The 19,327-nt window shown below is 36.7% G+C and overlaps 1 protein-coding gene across 1 annotated transcript in view; it reads left to right on the top strand.

The window, feature by feature from the left end:
- The first annotated feature begins 1,389 nt into the window (after positions 1-1,389).
- LOC111513756 (uncharacterized) overlaps positions 1,390-19,327 on the top strand; it is a 114,745-nt gene continuing 96,807 nt past the window's right edge. Inside the window, exon 1 of the mRNA XM_074171453.1 lies at positions 1,390-1,659. Coding sequence (XP_074027554.1) covers positions 1,643-1,659 — 17 coding nt within the window. The 5' untranslated portion in view covers positions 1,390-1,642. The remainder of the gene's footprint in view (positions 1,660-19,327) is intronic.

The following is a 19,327-nucleotide window of genomic DNA, read 5'->3' as shown; positions in this document are numbered from 1 at the left end:
GAAATCAAAACCAAACCTTCATTTTTCGATAACAATTTAAACATTTTCATTTCATAACTTTATCAGCAAGTACCTTTCATCAGGTGCACCTTTTAAAAATTGTTGAATTTCTTCAGAAGTTAATGTTTCTGACTGTTTTGGAGCATATTTTTCAGATTTGCGTTTTAAAAATGCACGTAGTTTTACGTATTTCGATATATCAACATAGTTTTTAATAATAAAGGTACTCCTCAGCATCGAGTACTGAGACCATAATGTTGATGGCAACTCTTCAAAATAAACTAACAAGGAATTTTCGGAACAAGAATCTACCTTGGCTTCCATTTTTCAGTCCATAAAGTTTCTGTAAGCGCCGGAAAGCACAACAATCGGCTGGAGAGGTTATAGCCTCGGTATTTTGGGATTTGCGTGATGTAATATGCATGGCCTCTCTTGAGAAGGTAAATACCATCAACAGTGAATAATATACAGCGTTACTGGAGCGTTTGAAGGCCAGAATTGCAAAGAAAGGACTGCATACGGCAAAGAAAACATTTATGTTTCATGAAGACAATGCATCGTGTCACAAGTCAATCAAAACAATGGCCAAACAACATGAGTTGCACTTCAAATTGCTTCCACATCCACCGTATTCGCCGGATTTGTCTCCCAGCGACTACTGGCTGTTCGTAGACCTCACCGGTAAGAAATTTCGCCCGAATGGAGAGGTTATTGCTGAAAGTGGGGCCTATTTTGATACAAAAGATAAATCGTTCTACAAAACTGGTATTGAAATGTTAAAGCGGCGCCGTAGTGATTGTGTGGCTCTTGGTGGAGATTACGATGATGGATGAACCCAATTTTGAATAAAAAAAAACGCGTTTCCTTCCTTAGGCCCGGGACTTTCCAGCCCAGGTGTAAGTGTTCAATAAAAATGCCGAAGTTCAAATTAACTTCCTGCAAAACCAGCAGTACTTTGAAACTATTTTTGCTGAATTTTTCCCAATGTCATTTTCATGACTTTCCGACAAATATTTTTTGTAATATTCATCGACGTAGTTTCATTATGAAACGGATTTATTGTATATTGGGAAACTGGGACCTAAAATATTTATGGTGTTTCGAATAAAAAGACAGTTTAGTTTTATTACTAAAGTATTATATTTCTTATCAAATGGGAATATCGTGAAAAAATTACAATCCTATGACGCTAATCACGGTTAATTTTCATAATTGAACAGTAAACACTTGTCAAACGAGAAGAATTCGTCTCCTTTGTCAGCTCCACGGTCAAGGTTCCTATAAGCATTCATAGAAATCGATTATTGTTTGAATTGACGGAATCACAACTTTTCGTCACTCACACTCACTGAAAGGGGGAGCGGGTATTAAAACCAGCGGATGTTTGTTGCCACTGACAGTTCGCAATAGTCTCTACCTCCTCCATAAAACTCTTTCACTTTCTCCGGTGAATTCATTGATCGATCTCTCGTCACTATTGTTGCCGCCGCCAAACGGGGTACTTGGTGGTCATCTCCGAAAGCAAGAACCGCGCGCTCCGTTACATCCGGGTTTAAATTCGTGTTTGTTGTGATTATGGTGGAGTGCTGTAGGTAGTGACCTTCTTTACTTTTTTTAGACTTTTTTTCAACGTTACAGCACGATGAAGGTGATATTTAGGTGAGTTCCTGTTTTTTATATTTTTGAGTTCGAGATGGCGAGTCTGAAGGACCCTTTTGGGAATCTTAAAATTGATATAAACGTGTGAATCATTCATTGGATTCCCAGAAATCAACTTGAAAAGTATTTCTATATATATTCAGTTCTGATTATCAATACTTATTCTGAGTTATATACATAAACATGTGTTTTGCTGGCTTACTGGTTCATCAATCCGAAAACCAAGTGCCAAATTTCGAAAAATTTGAAAGTATTTGATAATTGAAAGCGCAAATACATGTATCATCATAGAATTTATGTAATTTCATAGATACTTCATTTCTTCATTGCTACTGTATAGTACCTACTTGGTAATATATATTATAAAATTATGAATATTATTATGAATATTTTATCAATTATATGATGTGTACTACTCCATTACGGGTACTAGAGCTTTGGGTGCTCTGTAGTTTTTTTAAGGACAAAACACAAGCACTACAGAAAAATACTTAAGGCTTTCTTAGAGCGGTGCCTGTGAGATTGAATCCATTTGGAAAAACGTTCCCAGGAAGTTTATTCCACATAAAAGCCGTTCTACGAATGAAAGAGTTCTTATTCAGTGAAGTTCGAGGTGTACTGCGTTGTACTTCAAAAAGATGAGCAGCCACAGTCCATCGTGTATTTCTGATATATACCGTTCTTGGTGGTATCAAATGTACGAAGTCACATGAACACATGAACACCCGTGAAAGTATCTATAGAAGACAGACAAATTTCCAACTTTGTTTCAATGTTCGAGACAATCAAAGTTGAAAGTGATGTTCGCGTCTCTAATCAGGCGGATGGCTCTTTTCTGGATGGAATCCCGCAGCTTCACGTTATGTTTCTGGGTCGGAGCTCTTTACATGAGAACAATACTCCATCATCAACAATTGGTAAAGCTGATGAATGCGCTAGACACGGATCATCAACTTCATATAGAGGTCCTGAACCAGCTCTGGGGGTACCAAAATTATTGGTACGAAACCAGCGGTCCTTGTCCGCTTAGATGACACCTGAATAAAATGGAGCTGTACAACGGAGACCTCAGTTGCAGATTATGCAGCGAAGGGACAAAAACAGCTCTACACATCTTATGCGAATGTGATGCACTGAATCACAGAAGGCAGGCAATATTTGCACGTACAAAATTATGCCCAGAAGAATATGACGAGTACTAGTACAGGGAACGCGATTGATGGAATGGGTGTCATGAGAAGATGGGCGAATAAACGCAATAAGTGGACTCTCCAGGGAGTTTCAGTCTTCTGCAGTGGCAGTACCTAATCAAATGCCTCGAAATGATTCTGGAAAACGATAAGCTCCTAATTCTTTCAATTACAATTTCTTCGTTTCTCAACGAGTGGTTATTTGATATACAGGGTGTAACTGAATAAGTGTAAAACATTTAGGGAGGTGATTCCTTATCGAAAAAAAGATAGGATCTTTCATATAAACAAACTTCATTAGAGCATCCCTTGTTAATTTACAGCCCCTCAAAGGGAATACATAAAATTTGTATAACAATTTTTTCACAAGCACTGAAAAAGTTACAATATTGGAATTAACCTGACGTTTTGTACTACCAAAAAGACACACAGCCAGTCATTTATTTGGTTTACCCCATGGTTGTAAGGGGTGGAAAACGCAACCCCTAAAATTTATTTCCAATGTAACTTTTCGTTTTATTATTTGTTTACCATTCAAAAATTTATTTCCGATAGCCTGTTTCATTCTAAACAAAAAATGTCCTTTTGGGTTTTGTGCCCAAAATAAACCAGTTCGCAGCAAAACATTATTTTACGAACAACTACAGAGATACATCTTCATAAATGCGAACTGGATTTATTGTTATTTTGTAGTTAGTACCTGCATTAATCGAATAAAGGGTAATAAACGAAACTAATTCTCTCTGATTACCCTGCACGCATCGATTATGCGGTTTCTTAAGTCTTCTACATCGCGAACAGGAGTACGATAAACCAAATTCTGTAAATAGCCCCAAATAGATAAATCGAGAGGATTGAGATCCGGGGATCGAGCGGGCCAGTTCTGTGGTCCTCCTCGACCTATCCACTGATTTGCATATGTTTCAGTTAAATGCTGACGTGCTACTTGATTAAAATGGGCGGGAGCCCCATCATGCATAAAAACATATCCCTTCTGACGCCCAAAGAAACTTTCTCCAGCAGTACTAGATGCACTTCTCTTAAAAATTGAACGTATGTCTTACCATTCAATCGAGGAGGTAGAAAATGAGGCCCAATTAAATCATCTTCAATAACTCCGAGCCACACGTTAAGAGAAAAATGTTCTTGATGGTTAGTTTCGACAATAGCGTGAGAATTTTCATCAGCCCATATGTGGTAATTATGAAAATTAATTATCTTGCCCGAGAATAACTACATTCGTCTGTGAATTCTATCGTCTTCAGAAAGTCACAATTTCTTCTAATCATTTCTAGCATCCAATTGCAAAATTCAAGACGGTTCGGAAAGTTTCGCGGTAACAGTGCCAGTACTCCTTGCAGATGGTAAGGGTATAAGAGTTGTTCCTTTAAAATTCAAAATACCGTCATATGATCAACATTTAGCTGGAAAGCAATCTTTCTAGTACTGGTAGTAGGTTGTTTTTCAATCAAATTAAGTACTGCTTCCTCAAGCTGTGGTGTTCGTACTTCTCGATGGCGACCACACTCCTGCGTTCTTTTGTTGAATGAACCATATTCTCGTAATCGTAGTCTCGCAGTCGAGCAAATATTCTATGTGAAGGATGCTGCCGTTGAGGATACATTTCAGCATATCTTCTAGAAGTGTCTAACCCATTCCCCTGCGATAGACCGTAAATGTAATGCATATCAGCCATTTCCTCATTTGTGTATGCCATTTTAATAACAAGTGAATTATTAGAGTAACAAATTAAGAACAGGACAACACAATTAGTATTAATTCAATTTTGAAAATTCACAAACTGACAGCGTCATACCAATTTAATTGTCACTATCGCTAATAGCGACCTACTAGATAGACTATTTTCGTATTTTCGCATTTATGACGATTTATCTCTGTAGTTGTTCGTATAATAATTTTTTGCTGCGAACTGGTTTACTTTGGGCAAAAAACCCAGGAGATATTTCTTGTTTAGAACAAAACAGGCGATCGGAAATAAATTTTTAAATGGTAAATAAATAATAAGACAAAAAGTTACATTGGAAATAAATTTTAGGGTTTACGTTTTCTACCCCTTACAACCATGAGGTAAACCAATTAAATTTCTGGCTAAGTGTCTTTTTGGTAGTACAAAACGTCAGGTTAATTTCAATATTGTAACTTTTTTAGTGCTTGTGAAAAAATTGTCATACAAATTTTATGTACCCCCTTCAAGGGGCTGTATCTTAACAAGAGATGCTCCAATGAAATTTTTTTATATGAAAGATCCTATCTTTTTTTCGATGAGGAATCACCTACTTAAATGTTTTACACTTATTTAGTTACACCCTGTATAATTGGGTCCTCGTAAACTCTTCTGGTGATAATTAATATATTTTCACAGCATTGTTCTCGAACCCAATAAATGTAATTGAACAGCACCTCTCAATGATGTGAGTTCATCGTTATAGCACGTATTCGTATGATATTTGAATTTCACGGAAGTCTCAACTCATTAAATGCAAAATGTGCACCGCTTTCTACAATGGGTTGTGTAACATTCAAATCCATATTGAACGATACTTGTTGATGTGACCCATTAACCATATTCATGGAAGACTGTTGATTTAATTAGTTGCAGTATCATATTATGACATTTTCATCAAACGTATTTGAAAAACACTTTATTGTGAGATTTTACAAAAATGCAACATGTGTTTCGCCATTCAATAGCTTCTTGGGGCGTGTCTTTACTAATTAATTATACATATTCATTACTAAATATACTTCTTCGATTGACGACTTGTTTATTTTGTGGAAATTCATGTTCACTGAGGATACACTACAAAAACACACTTTTGTCTATTTTCCACTATATTTCTTTATTGTTGACCGGTTTCGGCTATTATACCATTTTCAAAACTGAAAATGAAAATGGTATAATAGCCGAAACCGGTCAACAATAAAGAAATATAGTGGAAAATAGACAAAAGTGTGTTTTTGTAGTGTATCCTCATTACTAAATATACCTTATTCTACAATTTGAAGTACCTACATTTCAAGTACCTGATTTTTACCTAAGTTTGTAATGAATAAAATTATCCGAGCTTATGTCTCAGTTTCCTTATTTGAAAAATATTTAGTAATTTTAATTTATCATTCAGTAAATTACCCGAATTTCTAAACATTCTAGAAGATTGAGTTTCAAACTCTTTTTTTTTTAAATGTAACACATCGTATTCATGGTTGAACTCATATCCTTTGGCTGAAATGTAGTTTGCAAATGTGGAATTGGTCTTTCTATTCCCTACTTCCTACTACTTCTATGTTTCTTATTTCTTTGGGAAAATGTTCTCCCTGTTTGGCCGAAATATATTTTAGGGCAAGAGCCACAAGAAGTCAGCTTATATACTCCTTATTTTCATCAAGTGAGACTATCTAATAAACTAGGTCATGAACTACAAGGCAATCTTCCACGAATGTGAGGAAAGAGATAATTCAACTCATAGTTGGATACTTATTGTTCTGAACGTCTCCTGTTATCGTAGAGGATTCAGTTTTTATCACACGTGACGATCTGATCAAAAAAAGGGTCTTGAAACGACGTGACACTTTCTGTCGATCCTTCAATTCGTAGAGCACCCAGTTGTCGAGCTTTTTGACGTTTCCAATACGTTTCAAATCATCAAAAACCGCATGGTAACTGACGCCCAGTTCTTCCGCCATCCCACTCACAGTTTGTGATAGGTTACTCTGCACCAGAACGTTCTGGACTACTGTAGGTTCGGGCTCATCTTGTGACTGGGTCTAGTGCCTATTTGTAGAATGAAATTTTTTCAATATGTGTTTCGATTTCATTGTGAATATTGTTCAAACTGGGAACAAACATTGATTTCCGTGTGATTCAATGTTCAAGTAGTTGTTTTGGATACATTTTTCTAGTTTGTATTTCAATGAACCTTCCATGAACTATCTGATAGTTTCTTCCTTTCTTTAGATAAAGTAGGAAATACCTACTTTATATATTAATGAAGTTATGAAAAATGAAGTAATCAAGAAGAAACCAGTATTTTGCAGACGTTTCAACGTGTCTTACAAGAAAGAGGTTTTTTTCTTCTTGTTGAAAGATTCCAAATTACTATAGACCAGTCTCTTTGCTATCAGTGATATCAAAAATCATGAAAGAAGCCGGAAACCACCATATCCACAAAAACTGGTAAGGCTTTACATCTTGAGCGATCATCAAATTGGCTTTCGGAAGCAAAGATCAACAGGCAACTCTATATCGTATGCCATCTTATTTGGAATAACGCAATCGAGAAACATGGAGAGTCAAGAGCTGTTGCGCTTGATATTTCTAAGGTCTTTGACTGTGTGTGGCATGATGGTTTGCTGGCCAAGTTTCGATGCTATGGCTTGTCGAATCATTTTTGTGTATGGCTCTTCAGCTTCCTGAAAAAACGTTCTCTGAAAGTGACCGTCGATGGATATCTCTCGAATAATGTCTTCAACCCTCTTTTTATTGTATATCAAAGACTCATTGGAAAAAATAAGAATCTAATATATTGCCTTGTTGACGACCGCACCCGTGTCTCGTCATTCCATTTGGATTCCAGGACATAGACTACGGATGCATATCTTCACCGAGAGCAGGAGGTTGCAAATCTTAATGAGGATATATGAGTGATTTTGAATTGGGGTGAAAGAAACCAGAGTCAATTCAATGCCTTGAAAAACCAAGCATTGGTTTTTCTCCAAAATGATGAATGTTCTCGAACCGGATACAATATCTCTGTATCTATAGATTAGGGAGGGTGAGTGTAAGCCCACAGCACTTAGGCCACATGTGACCCATTTTTCATCCTCACGAGGAGTTGTTCTCCCAGGTCATCGTCCGTCCTGTCCTTTCCAAGAAGGTGGACAGGTCATTGTGAGACATCTCCCTTATATCGGCAGGTGTAGGCCAAGACTCGCCGAACACACAATCTCTTATTGACGATCCAGGCACTCCTGTTCACACATACTGCATAGAGCTGTATCCACTAGCCCCATATTGAGGAGGTAATTCCTTAGTTGTTAGTGACAAGTCAGAAATCCTATTGTTGAGGGTAGATTTTTCTTGGTCATCGCAAGATATTTTTTCGACGCCAGCTTCCCAGGGTCGCCCAGGGTGATCTTGGTAAGATATCATCCTTTGATTCCATCCTATCTCTATAGGCATTTAGCTAGTTCCGCAATTGTCGAAGTCATCAGGCCGTAAGTGCCACTGGGTCCAAAAACTTTTAGTCCAGTCGCTACCTTGGCTAAATAGTCGGCAATGCGATTATCTTTACTCCTGTTGTGCCCTTTCACCCACCTCAGGATAATGTTATTATCTACCGAGGCTTTGGCTAAATCTTGGTGACATTCTAGTACTAGCCCTGAGGTTACACGTTGTCTGTTCAAGGCTAATAGGGCTTGTCTGCTGTCAGTGCAGATTATTATGTTTTTGCCAGAAATTCCTTTCCTGGTTAATTCTTTTGTGGCGATTGAGAAACCAGCGAGTTCTGTTTGGACCACGCTGGTATTTTTTCCGATTCCCCACTCAAATCTTAGGCTTAGTGATCTGGAGTACACCACACATCCTGAGCCTTCTTTGGTCTGTATATATGCGTATTGCATTGGTAGCATCTGACTCTGTAATCTGTTTTACTTGTATTCTGTAGGGTTCAATAATAATACTAATAATACATTCATTACCCATCAAGAAAAAAAACAAAATAATATACAGTAGTGGTGGTGCTATTAAATGATATTCTGATGAATAAATGGCTGGACTTATTGGTTCAGATAACAGTTGAAAACCGTTTCTGTTCTTCCACCAATGCCAAAGAAATATTTACAGTTTTAACAGATAGCAATAAATTACCGATACTAAATGAATAAAGATAAGTAAATAAAGAGAAGAAGAGGAAAGGAAAGCATAAGCAGGTAAGGGTTAGAGAGAGAGAGCAGAGTAATTTTCGAGAACTTCACTGAATACTTAGTAGGTAGTTTTTGAATTTGGATTTGATTACCAATGGCGATAGTTGTAGGTATTATCCATCCAGTTTATGCAAATTATTTATGCAGACTGCTATATTGTAGGCAGTGTGATGGTATAGTAAGAATGGTTTGTTTACGAATATTCAAATTATGGATGTCCGTTCTATAAGAGAGTTTTTCATGTAGATAAGGTGGAGTCTTTGATTCAAATATATTATGAAACTGGCAAGCTATATGATGACGTCGCCTGTTGTGCATATTTAGCCATTTAGGCTCTTTTAGTTTATCAGTAATTGATATACGACTGACTTTTGTAATACCACAAATTAGACGAACACATGAGTTCTGTACTTTCTATATACGACGAATTTCGACTTGATTCAGACAAGGACTGTAAACAACATCGCAATAATCAAAATGAGAAAGAACCAAGGTGTCATATAACATTTTTTGAGGTCTTTTGATAAAAAGTGTCTTTGAGGAAAAATTAGCTTTAGAGAAGCGTATGTGATTCTCAATTTATTAGTAACGTGTTCTTTGAAGCGAAGTGTTGTAAGTCCCAAATTTTTACAAGAAGTTTTAATAGGTATTTTTTTTTTCATTAAATACACTGTTCCGTACCAGAAAACTGTACGCACCTCAGTAAATTTTGATGCTTTATAAAGCTCAGATCAGACCTACTTTGAAATATTGTTCTCATGTATGGATCGCCGCCCCTAAGCATACCCTGAAGCTGCTGGATTCCATCCAGAAAAGAGCCATTCTCTTGATTGGAGACTCGAACGTCACGTGCAATCTTGATAGCCTGGAACATCGAAGGAAGGTTGGATATTTGACACTTTTCTATAGATACTTCCACAATAGGTTTACAAAGACTTGCCTGGACAGCTTATGCTGTTCCGTGATCCTCGTCTGCTTCTGTACGGATCCGAGCGTTCGAGGTGTCGGGGCTCGTGGTCCTTCCGGGCTCTAGTATCCGAGTCTAGTCTTGGAGGGCACCAAGGCAGACGCTTGAGGTGTCGGACCCCGGTTGGACGGAGCTACTAGTATATGGGCTTAGGACCCCGACCGGCCACTTCCACTTTCGTACAAGTTAACTTGTACGAACGTTCGGTCGAACGCTGCCGATGGTCCTGTCTCTTGGTTAGCCACACTAAGTAGATGTAAGGAGGCAACTCCGGGTTCGGTGAGCGGGAGAAAGCCCTGCGAAATCCTGTTGGTGTGGGGTGAGGGGCGGTACCCGCAAGGATTTCCCGAAAATCCACCCCTCCACACCCGATCGCATCCAACGCCAGGGTGTGTCTGGGGGGCATAACCGGCCCCCCAGGCCCCCCGGTGCGGTCGTAACTATGACTCTCTTAATGGAAGCAGATTTGGTTACCCAAGAGCGGTACATATCAGAATTACGCGACGGACTGTGACTGCGCATCGTTTTGAGGTTCAACTCAGTACACCTCGAACTTCACTGTTTAGGCACTCTTTCATTTGGAGAACTGCTTTCATGTGGAATAAACTTCCTGAAAGCGTTTCTCCAAATGAATTTAATTTCAAATCCAACGCGTCGCTACTTTCACATAGGCACCGCTCCTAGAGCGCCTTAATTAGTCTTCTGTAGTGCTTGTGTTTTGTCCTGAAAAAAACCAATGATAGAATCATTCTTGTTTACCGAAAAAATCAAGCCCATATAACCTGTGGAATTATTTAAATGAAAACATCTAGTAATGGCACCATATCTGTGGAATTTCGGGTCACGCCTTTTATACTTCTGCCGTAGTCATAGCTGTGAGATAATTCCAAGGTGAGCAGCTAATTATGAAACTTTATTTGGAATATGATGGTATTGATTTCTCTTCCTACGAATTCTCGTACCATCAATATTCAATCTTTAAATTACCACCCGCACGTCGCCAACTTCTACAGAAACTTGTGAGATCGTCCGGCATTTCTGTGAAATCATAATTACCACTCTCAGATTTTATCAATTAACTAATGTGGTATTGTATTGAGAGTCTGAGTGAAACCGTTTCCCAACACTTTGATACAATGAATGTTTATATAACATCTTAATTCAGGTTTTTAAACGAAACGATTGTAGTTTGAACATAATTACTGATATTAGTTTCATTTCCTACATTTCAGACTGCGCTTTGATGTGTAACAATAATCACATGCATACTGATTTTATGGGTCACTGGGAGTTTATTAATTATCCGTAAATATGTGTTACAATTAAAAACGAATCGTTTCAAGGACTTGCTGGGGAAAATATCGGTTATGTGGGTTTTTCTACACGAGAAATCAAGGAAATTGGTTATTTATTACCTTCTAATCGTGACTTCCAATTCCAAGGACGGGGTCGATGAAATTGATATACAAAAAATATCATCGTGATTACTGGAGTCATTCAGCTCTGAAATAATATTTGAAATAATATTTCTCACGATAGTGCAAAGTAAAGTTCGTTTTAGCTCTTGTGACAATTAGAGAAAAGAGCATATTTCTCGCAAGTCTTTATAAACAGCTCCACTTTTGATGATTTTAATTCAAACATTTGTTTTCATGTATTACCTAAATCTGAAGAGGTGTGAATGATATTTATACCTTATAATTTAGAAAACAGATTATTTAGTGCCAAACCTAAATTAGACAAAGGGAAGAGATCTGGTATATATCGACTAGAGAATATGGTGAATGCCCCGCCATATATAGAGGCCAAACTGTAGAAATTTTGATATAAGGTGCCATGAACATGTCATTTAGGATAAAAAATCATTAATGTACGAACATCTTCAAAATTCGAAACATAAAATAGATAGAGATAATTTAAAAATCCTCCACACATGCGAAAAGGGGAAAATGATGGATTTGTTGGAATCTATGGAAATGAACAAGTCAAAAAAAAATCCCAATTCTATTATCCTCAACGAACAACTTGACCTATACAATAGTCCTCTCCTGAACCTATAACCCAGTTCCCAAAACTTACATTTTGTCAAATTTTTTTTTGTAATTTTAATCGAAATACTGCTATTAATTGAGGTTATCCCAGGTATAGACGATGTAGTCCCAGAACGAAATGATACTTCATACAAGGAGCGATAAAAAATTTTGAAACCGGTCTGATGTCTGAGAGTTAGACGGTTCTTTATGGAATGAGCAAGGTAGATGATACTTTCGATTATTTTCATTCAGTATTCATGTATCATTTCAATAAAAAATTTCCACAAATGAAAAATAAAAAAATTGATAAAAAGTATCGGATTACTGAAGAAGTTTGTCCAGTAATAATCTCAGTGATATTTACATACTACAAAAATATAACCAACTATTTTCAGATGTGTATCGTATCTCAAAAAGGAAACATAAAGCCTTAGTAGAAAAAATCAAAAAGAAACATTTTCAAAACAAGATTTTTGCATCGGATGACCCTGCAAAACATGCTGGAGGGTGATAGCGGAGTTGTCAAATGAATCTAGAGGTTTCCAAAACATTAAAATAAAAATGGGAGATGAAATAATTGGAAATCCCTCTGAGTTGGCAACACTTTTCAACAACTTTTTTGTTACTGCTCCAAATGATCTGGTTTCTCAATTAGACAAAAAAAGCATAAAACCAACAGAAAATACAGATTTTAATCACAATTCTATATTTTTGAGTCCATTTCAGCAAAAAGAGTTAGTCAGCATATTAAAAAATAGACTTAAAAATGAATGTTCGACAGGTCCAGATGAAGTTCCTTCTTTTTTATTGAAAAAAGTTATCAAATCGATAATAACACCTCTCACTTTCATGGTGAATTTGTCTTTCTCTAATAGTGCTTTCCCAAAAGGACTGAAATGCGGGAAAGTGACTCCAGTTCACAAAAAAATAATCGAAATTATTTGAAAAATTACAGACCTGTAATGCTACCTTTCAGTTTTCAAAACGTATTCGAATACTCTTTTCTGGACCGTCTTATAACATTTATTGAAACATTAAAAATTATAACCGGAAACCAACATGGTTTCCGAGAATCAAGGTCGACGATAACGGCTTTAGAATACTTGGATATCAACATTCATAGAAAATCGTACACATTATGTTAGTATAGCCCAAAACAATGGCAGCAAGACTCAGAAGGTCAACTCACAACTGAGAACTATCGAGAGAGGTGTTCCTCAGGGGTCAATATTAGGGCCTGTGCTATTTATATTATATGTGACAGATATTGATCAGAATATCAACTCAGGCAAGTACACTGCATAAGCAGACGATTTTTCATTGACAATATCAGCTCCTACAACATCGGAAATAGAAAAGGTGGGCACTGATGTAATGAAAAAAATTACTAACTATTTCAATGAAAACGATTTGTATTTGAATGTTGATAAGACAACGTTATATAGATTTCATAACAAACAGAAAGCATGGAACACAATAGAAATCAAAGTAAATGACAAGCCCTCATCAAGCTCCAATAAAGGAACAATTTAATTTTTAGGGCTTTATATTGATGAGCCCCTTAAGTGGAAGGCACAATGTGGACATATTATTGCCAAGCTTCACTCAGTGAATTACTTAGTCAGGAACATGCGTAATCTTTTAACCAGAAACCAGTTAATAACTTTATTCCGCTCATATAGACTCCTAACTCAGATATAACATTTTATTGTGGAGTATGTCAAATAAGTGTGCTGAGCTCAAAAAAAGATTGTTCGCTGCATGGCAGGGGTGTCTAGCTCTAATTCATGTAGACAGTTGTTTCCAAACTTAGGTATATTGACAACACCATGTGTTTATATATATGAAGCATGTATGTATGTTTTCCGAAACAAAAATTAATTCACACTTTATGATAACGTGCAAAATTATCATACAAGAAAGGATAAAGAAATACATTTTCAGACAGTCCGTTTAAAGATGAGTAATCTATCTCCAAATAACATGGGAGCTTGATTATTCAATAACCTTCCACCTCGAATAAAAAATTATTGAAACAGTTTATGTTGGAAAAATGTTACTATTCAGTTCCTGACTATCTCAATGAATGTATGTAATCGTTTTAAATTGTTGAATTTTTTAAGTAGGTGTATGTATTATGTATTTGTATATATTTTTATTGGTGTAGTGCTAAGACATCTTTCAATGCAATTTTTAGGATTGTCAATTAAGAAAGAATAAAGGAAAAAAAGAACTATAAAATTATTTATGATAGGTATAGGCAATGTAGGTATAAATACTCAGATTTGAATGTGATCTAGTTAGTTTTGAAAATGATGTAATGACCGAAAGAAAAAATATAAAACTATCGTGGAAAATAACAAAAGTGTATTTTTATAGTTTATTCTCAGTGGAGTTTATTAGTTGCCTCTGCATGAAATTGTCCAAAAGTAATATTGACTTGAGTCAAAGGAAAAGTGGTGAGGATCATTTAATTGTACAATCACCTCTAGATGGTGACTTCGAAGATGTATAGGGTTTTTAGTTCGGCTCTTTCTATCTTCAAATTCGAATGAAACGAAGTGTGTGGGAGATATAATCGAAATTTTTCATTTGTTTGAAAGACCTATTGATTCCATTATGTGTGGAATTCAACATCGTTCAAATATCTGCCACGGCTCCTCTGGGTGAAGCGCATTGGAAACGTCTAATTCTCCACGACTCTGACACATGAATCAGGCTGAATTTGACAGATGAAATGGGTAATGTTGGCTTTAAAGACCGCTGAAGACCGCTGTGACTATCATACTATCTTGGTGATCATGCAATTAGGCCAAAATAAGCTGATAATCATCCAGCATAGTAAAGTTAGTTTAGGTACGGTTAGGTTGTGCCTGCCGCAGCGGAGCAGCCACTAAGTATGTGCTTTGCTGTTTCATCATTTTCCACACACACTGTCTTTTGACAGTCCGAGTCTCTGCATATGATGTTTGAAATGACAGTGACCTGTAAGAAGGTCTGTTAGACATCGTAGTTCATCCCTACTCTAGTTCAACAACTGTTTGGTATCAAGCTTTGAAGGGTGAATGAACGCTTTGGAGTGAGTCCTGGAAGATTCTTCTTGCCATCCAAGTGGCATTTGGCAAAACTTAAAGCAATGCCAATGACAGCTTCTGGTCCAAGGAAGCTGCTTACAGCACCTTCCTTTGCAAGGGAGTCAGCAGCCTCATTGTCTTCCATGCTAGTATGGCCAGGAATTCAGACCAGAGACAATCTGTTACGTCTTTCTATCGAGGAGAGTCATTTTTGGCAATTTGCTACCAATTTAGACATTGCTCGGTAGAAGCCAAGAGCTTCTAACGCCGCTTGACTGTCCGATAATATTTTTATTAACCAATAGTGCTCGCAGGTGGCTTGGCCACGTCGTTCTCAAAGGAATATGGTCTAACGATGCCACCAGTCGATAATCCACACCGAACAGTGATACTCAGCTGTCACTCTAGTCTTCAAATCTGGAAGTCAACAGGATCTGTGCAATTACCAACCAATGTCTGTACATCAATAATTTTAATAAATTATTCGATCAAATTGTTAAAAATCGAGTAATAGATGTCTTCAGTAAAATCGTATAATAACATAACAATTCAGAATCAAAAACAAATTAAATACTGAAAAAACCGTGCTCGACTTCGTGGAACGAACTGAACAATTATTTGAAATGTCTTGCGGTCGCATGAAACCCTACTCGAAAAACTGTAATTATGGTATTAAAAGCCATGCAATGTGGGTATACCTCAGGGAACAGTGCTTAGCCCGATCTTTTTTTTTTTTACTTACAAAAACGTAATAACACGGATTAATAATTTGGAGAGTCAAATAGTGTGTTATGCTGATGATACGGCCATAATCTTCACGGATGAAAGTTGTTTTGATTACGAAAGGCAATGACCAAAGCCATCACTATCAGCACGTCGCAATTAAATTCAATATATAAGGTGGTGTTGAGAATAAAGATCAAGTCTATCACACCATCGACCTGCGTTCAGTTCTCCAACGAAAACTTTTGTTTATGACGTCATGAAACAAAAATGTGTTGAGCAAAAAGATGGGCTGACCTCAGCGCGCCACGTGACTGGTCTGAGATGCAGAAGCGTGCGCTTCGATTAGCTAGCGAGCTGGGTGACAGTTTGAGGACACCACATGTCATTTTGGTGCACTCTGGTGGGCTGGGTGGTCTTTCTGTTTTGTCTGGCGAGTTGAGAAGAAACCTGACTGGTGTGATGACGTCACTGTCTGCCTGAATCGGGGACACTCCTACTTTTTTGGGATGCATTGGACCCTCTTAGATCTCATGTTGGTATCGTCCCTAATTCGGCGAACACACACAGCGGCGATGTTTTCGACAGATCTTGCGATTCGTCCACGTGCGGGTGTTGGTCGATCCATTACTGAACCAGTAGAATCGAATTCATCCACCAAATTGTCCTCTCGGTTATACTATTATGGCGAATGTGAAATGGGCGAAGCGCGCGGTACGTTTCCCGAACAGAACACCCATTTTGGGGAAACAATTGAATCATTTGCATGTGTTGTTGAATGCTATATCCGTATATGGTAATTTGGCAAACAGTCTGAAGAAATGACCACTAATTTGACAGATTGTTAAATTCATTCCTTGTTGGAAGATCCTATATTATGTGCAGTTGAATCAACAGAAATGAAATGACACGTTCATTGGAAAGGTAACAAAAATCAGCCAGTACTCATGATTGACGTGGACATGTTATTGATATATTTCTCAAGTGGCCAAAGAAATCATCATAATTAGAATTTATGGCAGCTGAGACAGGCCGTGAAAACAATTTTTCGTTTCTCAAATGCTTCTGGCTACTTTTTTCACACGTGTTTCTCTGCCATAAATATTCATTGATTAGACTATCTTACTTTCACAGATTTCTGAAATGATCATCATATACTCGAATCCAAATCAGAGATTTTCAATTTGTTGGTTCGATAATTAACTTTCGATTTTATTATCGTTTGTAACCCGTTCTTCGACATAATATATTTCATCGCATAATTGCATAAATGCACTCTGTCCTTAAAGTTTATTTATTCCACTTTCGAATGAAGAAATAGAAATATGAATACTATTATAGTCTGTAACTTTTTTTGGGTAATTCATGTCGTTAGCACTTGTACTTTAATTTTGTCATAATTTCAAGTGTTATCAGCAAAGACGAGCACCGTGAATAATCTGAGCAAGTAATGACAATCTCCTATCAATGTTAATTCTTCTTCTTCTTTATAAGTGCTGTCAATGGACTTAAGTCATTCTTGCCCCCCAAATATGAGTTGCAGTCCTCGTGGTTCTGGTTTCCCTTCAGTGGAAGAGCTTCATGAAGCAAGGGCCGAATCGATCCCTCTACGAAATCCTTCGTCACTTGGAAGGATCCGTTGCAGCTTGAGAAGTGGTTCTTATGCAGATTCTGTGGAACATGTTCTTCCTTATCAATCAGTTGTCCTGAAAATCTTGAGAAGAAAATTGGATTACATAATTTAGGAAACACTTGCATTTTACATAGCATAGCATTGCATTTTACATGCATAGCATTTTACAAGTGTTGTTCATGATGAAGAATTTCAACGAGGTTTTAGTGATGAACGAGAACGAGAATGTTTACTACTTATTTTTCACCGATTTCTACCTGTTCATGTAGCTCCAACCAATTTCCTGGAGTCTTTAAAGTCTACTAGATACTCGTTAGGACAACAAGAGGACTGTTTCGAATTCTTGGGATTCTTGTCGAATACTCTTCGTGAGCAAAACAATAGCAGAATTAATACTCCTTACCGCTCTGGATTGAAGGATTTCGTAAAGTCAATCTCGTCTTGTGTTTGTAGATCTTTTGCTGGAAAAATCCTCACTTGTTTACTTTGTGTTAAAGGTTCAAGAGGTAGCAAAACGTATGTGAATTTCTGAAGATTCAACTAGCGTTTCCTAATATGTCTAAATATCAGTCCGTGCAAAGCTTATCAAATTAAATCAAAATGTACTTTATTGTCGAAGATGAAATCTCATTGACAAAGTGTTACCATTCTAAGAAATATGAGATACACAATTCAAAAGATATTGTCGAAGATAAAATATTATTGTCAAAGTGTTATTATTTTAAAAAATATAAGTTATACAAATTGAAAGTGATATTTGAACATTTGGTGATTTCAGCATTTTGTGGTGAAGAAGTAGTCAGAAAGTAAAATAACATATATGCTACATATTGAAATAAATGATAATAATAATAATGAATATTCTCATGCAACACATAAATGTAAGTATGAGAATATAAAAACTATAAAGCATAAAAATATAAAAGTGAATGCATAGAAAACTAACAGTAAGTATCAACTTCGTAAACATTTTCAACTATACAGTTCAGAGCTAAATGTAAACATCAAACAAAAAGTTAAAAAAGTCACATAGTTTAAATACCAGTAGGTACTGAAACACAATAATTAAAATTGATTGTTTATATAATTTGAATTTCTGTCTGAATAGAATTCGTGTAAAGAATAAAAAGCCTTTGAAATCAGAAGCTTTTTTACTTTTTTACAGACTTTCTGAATTTAGTGGTACATGTTATGCCTTTGATCCCAATTGGCAAATGGTTAAACATTTTTTTTCCATTATATATGAAAGACCTCTCAATTTTTGATGATATTGGAATCGGTAAACCTATATTGAGCTCATTTCTGGTATTTCGTCGTGATGAAATGAAAATTTCCGTCCTGCATTTTTTTGCACCAGACATAACATTTCCAATATAAGTATGAAAGGCATGGTCAAGATTTTATGCTTTCTGAATGAAGGTCGACAGGAATCCCTGAATCCAACTCTACACATATTTCTAATTCCTCTTTTTTGTAGTACAAACACCCTGTGTTGTACTACAAAAAACGTGTTGCCAATATGTATTGGCAACACGTTCCCCAAAAACAGATACTGTATCTCAGATGGGAATCGATGAGAACAAAGTACACATTTTTTGCTATATTAGTGCCCAATTCATTTGCTGATACTCTGACTGCAAAGCATCCTGATGAAATTATTTTAAAAAGGTTATTTATATGACCTTCAAAATCCAAATTTTTATCAATTTGTAATCCCAGAAATTTTGCTGACATTTTCTTTTCTATTAATTGAGTACCCAAGTAGATATCTAGTGCGGAGCACTTGAGGGTGATGATGCTAGTTTTTGAGATATTAAATGACAAGGGATTAGCATCACACCAGTCTTTTATTTTTATAATATCCATGCTGATCAAATCATGATGTTCCGTTTCATTCTTGGAATGCCAAAATAATGCAGTGTCATCAGCGAATTAGGTTATTTCTGCGGTAATATTAATGCGGGGTACGTCGTTAATATATAACGAGAAGAGAATTGGGCCTAGAACCGATCCTTGTGGAACACCACAATTAACTGTCTGGAGATGGGGTATATTGTCCGGGAGTTCAACTTTGTGAGAACGTTCTGACAGGTATGAACCATTTC

This window comes from Leptinotarsa decemlineata, unplaced genomic scaffold (genome assembly GCF_025532065.1).
Source record: "Leptinotarsa decemlineata unplaced genomic scaffold, Ldec_3_MD MMD2_tig00000010_RagTag_RagTag, whole genome shotgun sequence".
Taxonomy (NCBI): Eukaryota; Metazoa; Arthropoda; class Insecta; order Coleoptera; family Chrysomelidae; genus Leptinotarsa; species Leptinotarsa decemlineata.
The sequence above is the reverse complement of the archived record's forward strand: the minus strand, read 5'-3'. Positions and strand labels throughout refer to the sequence as shown.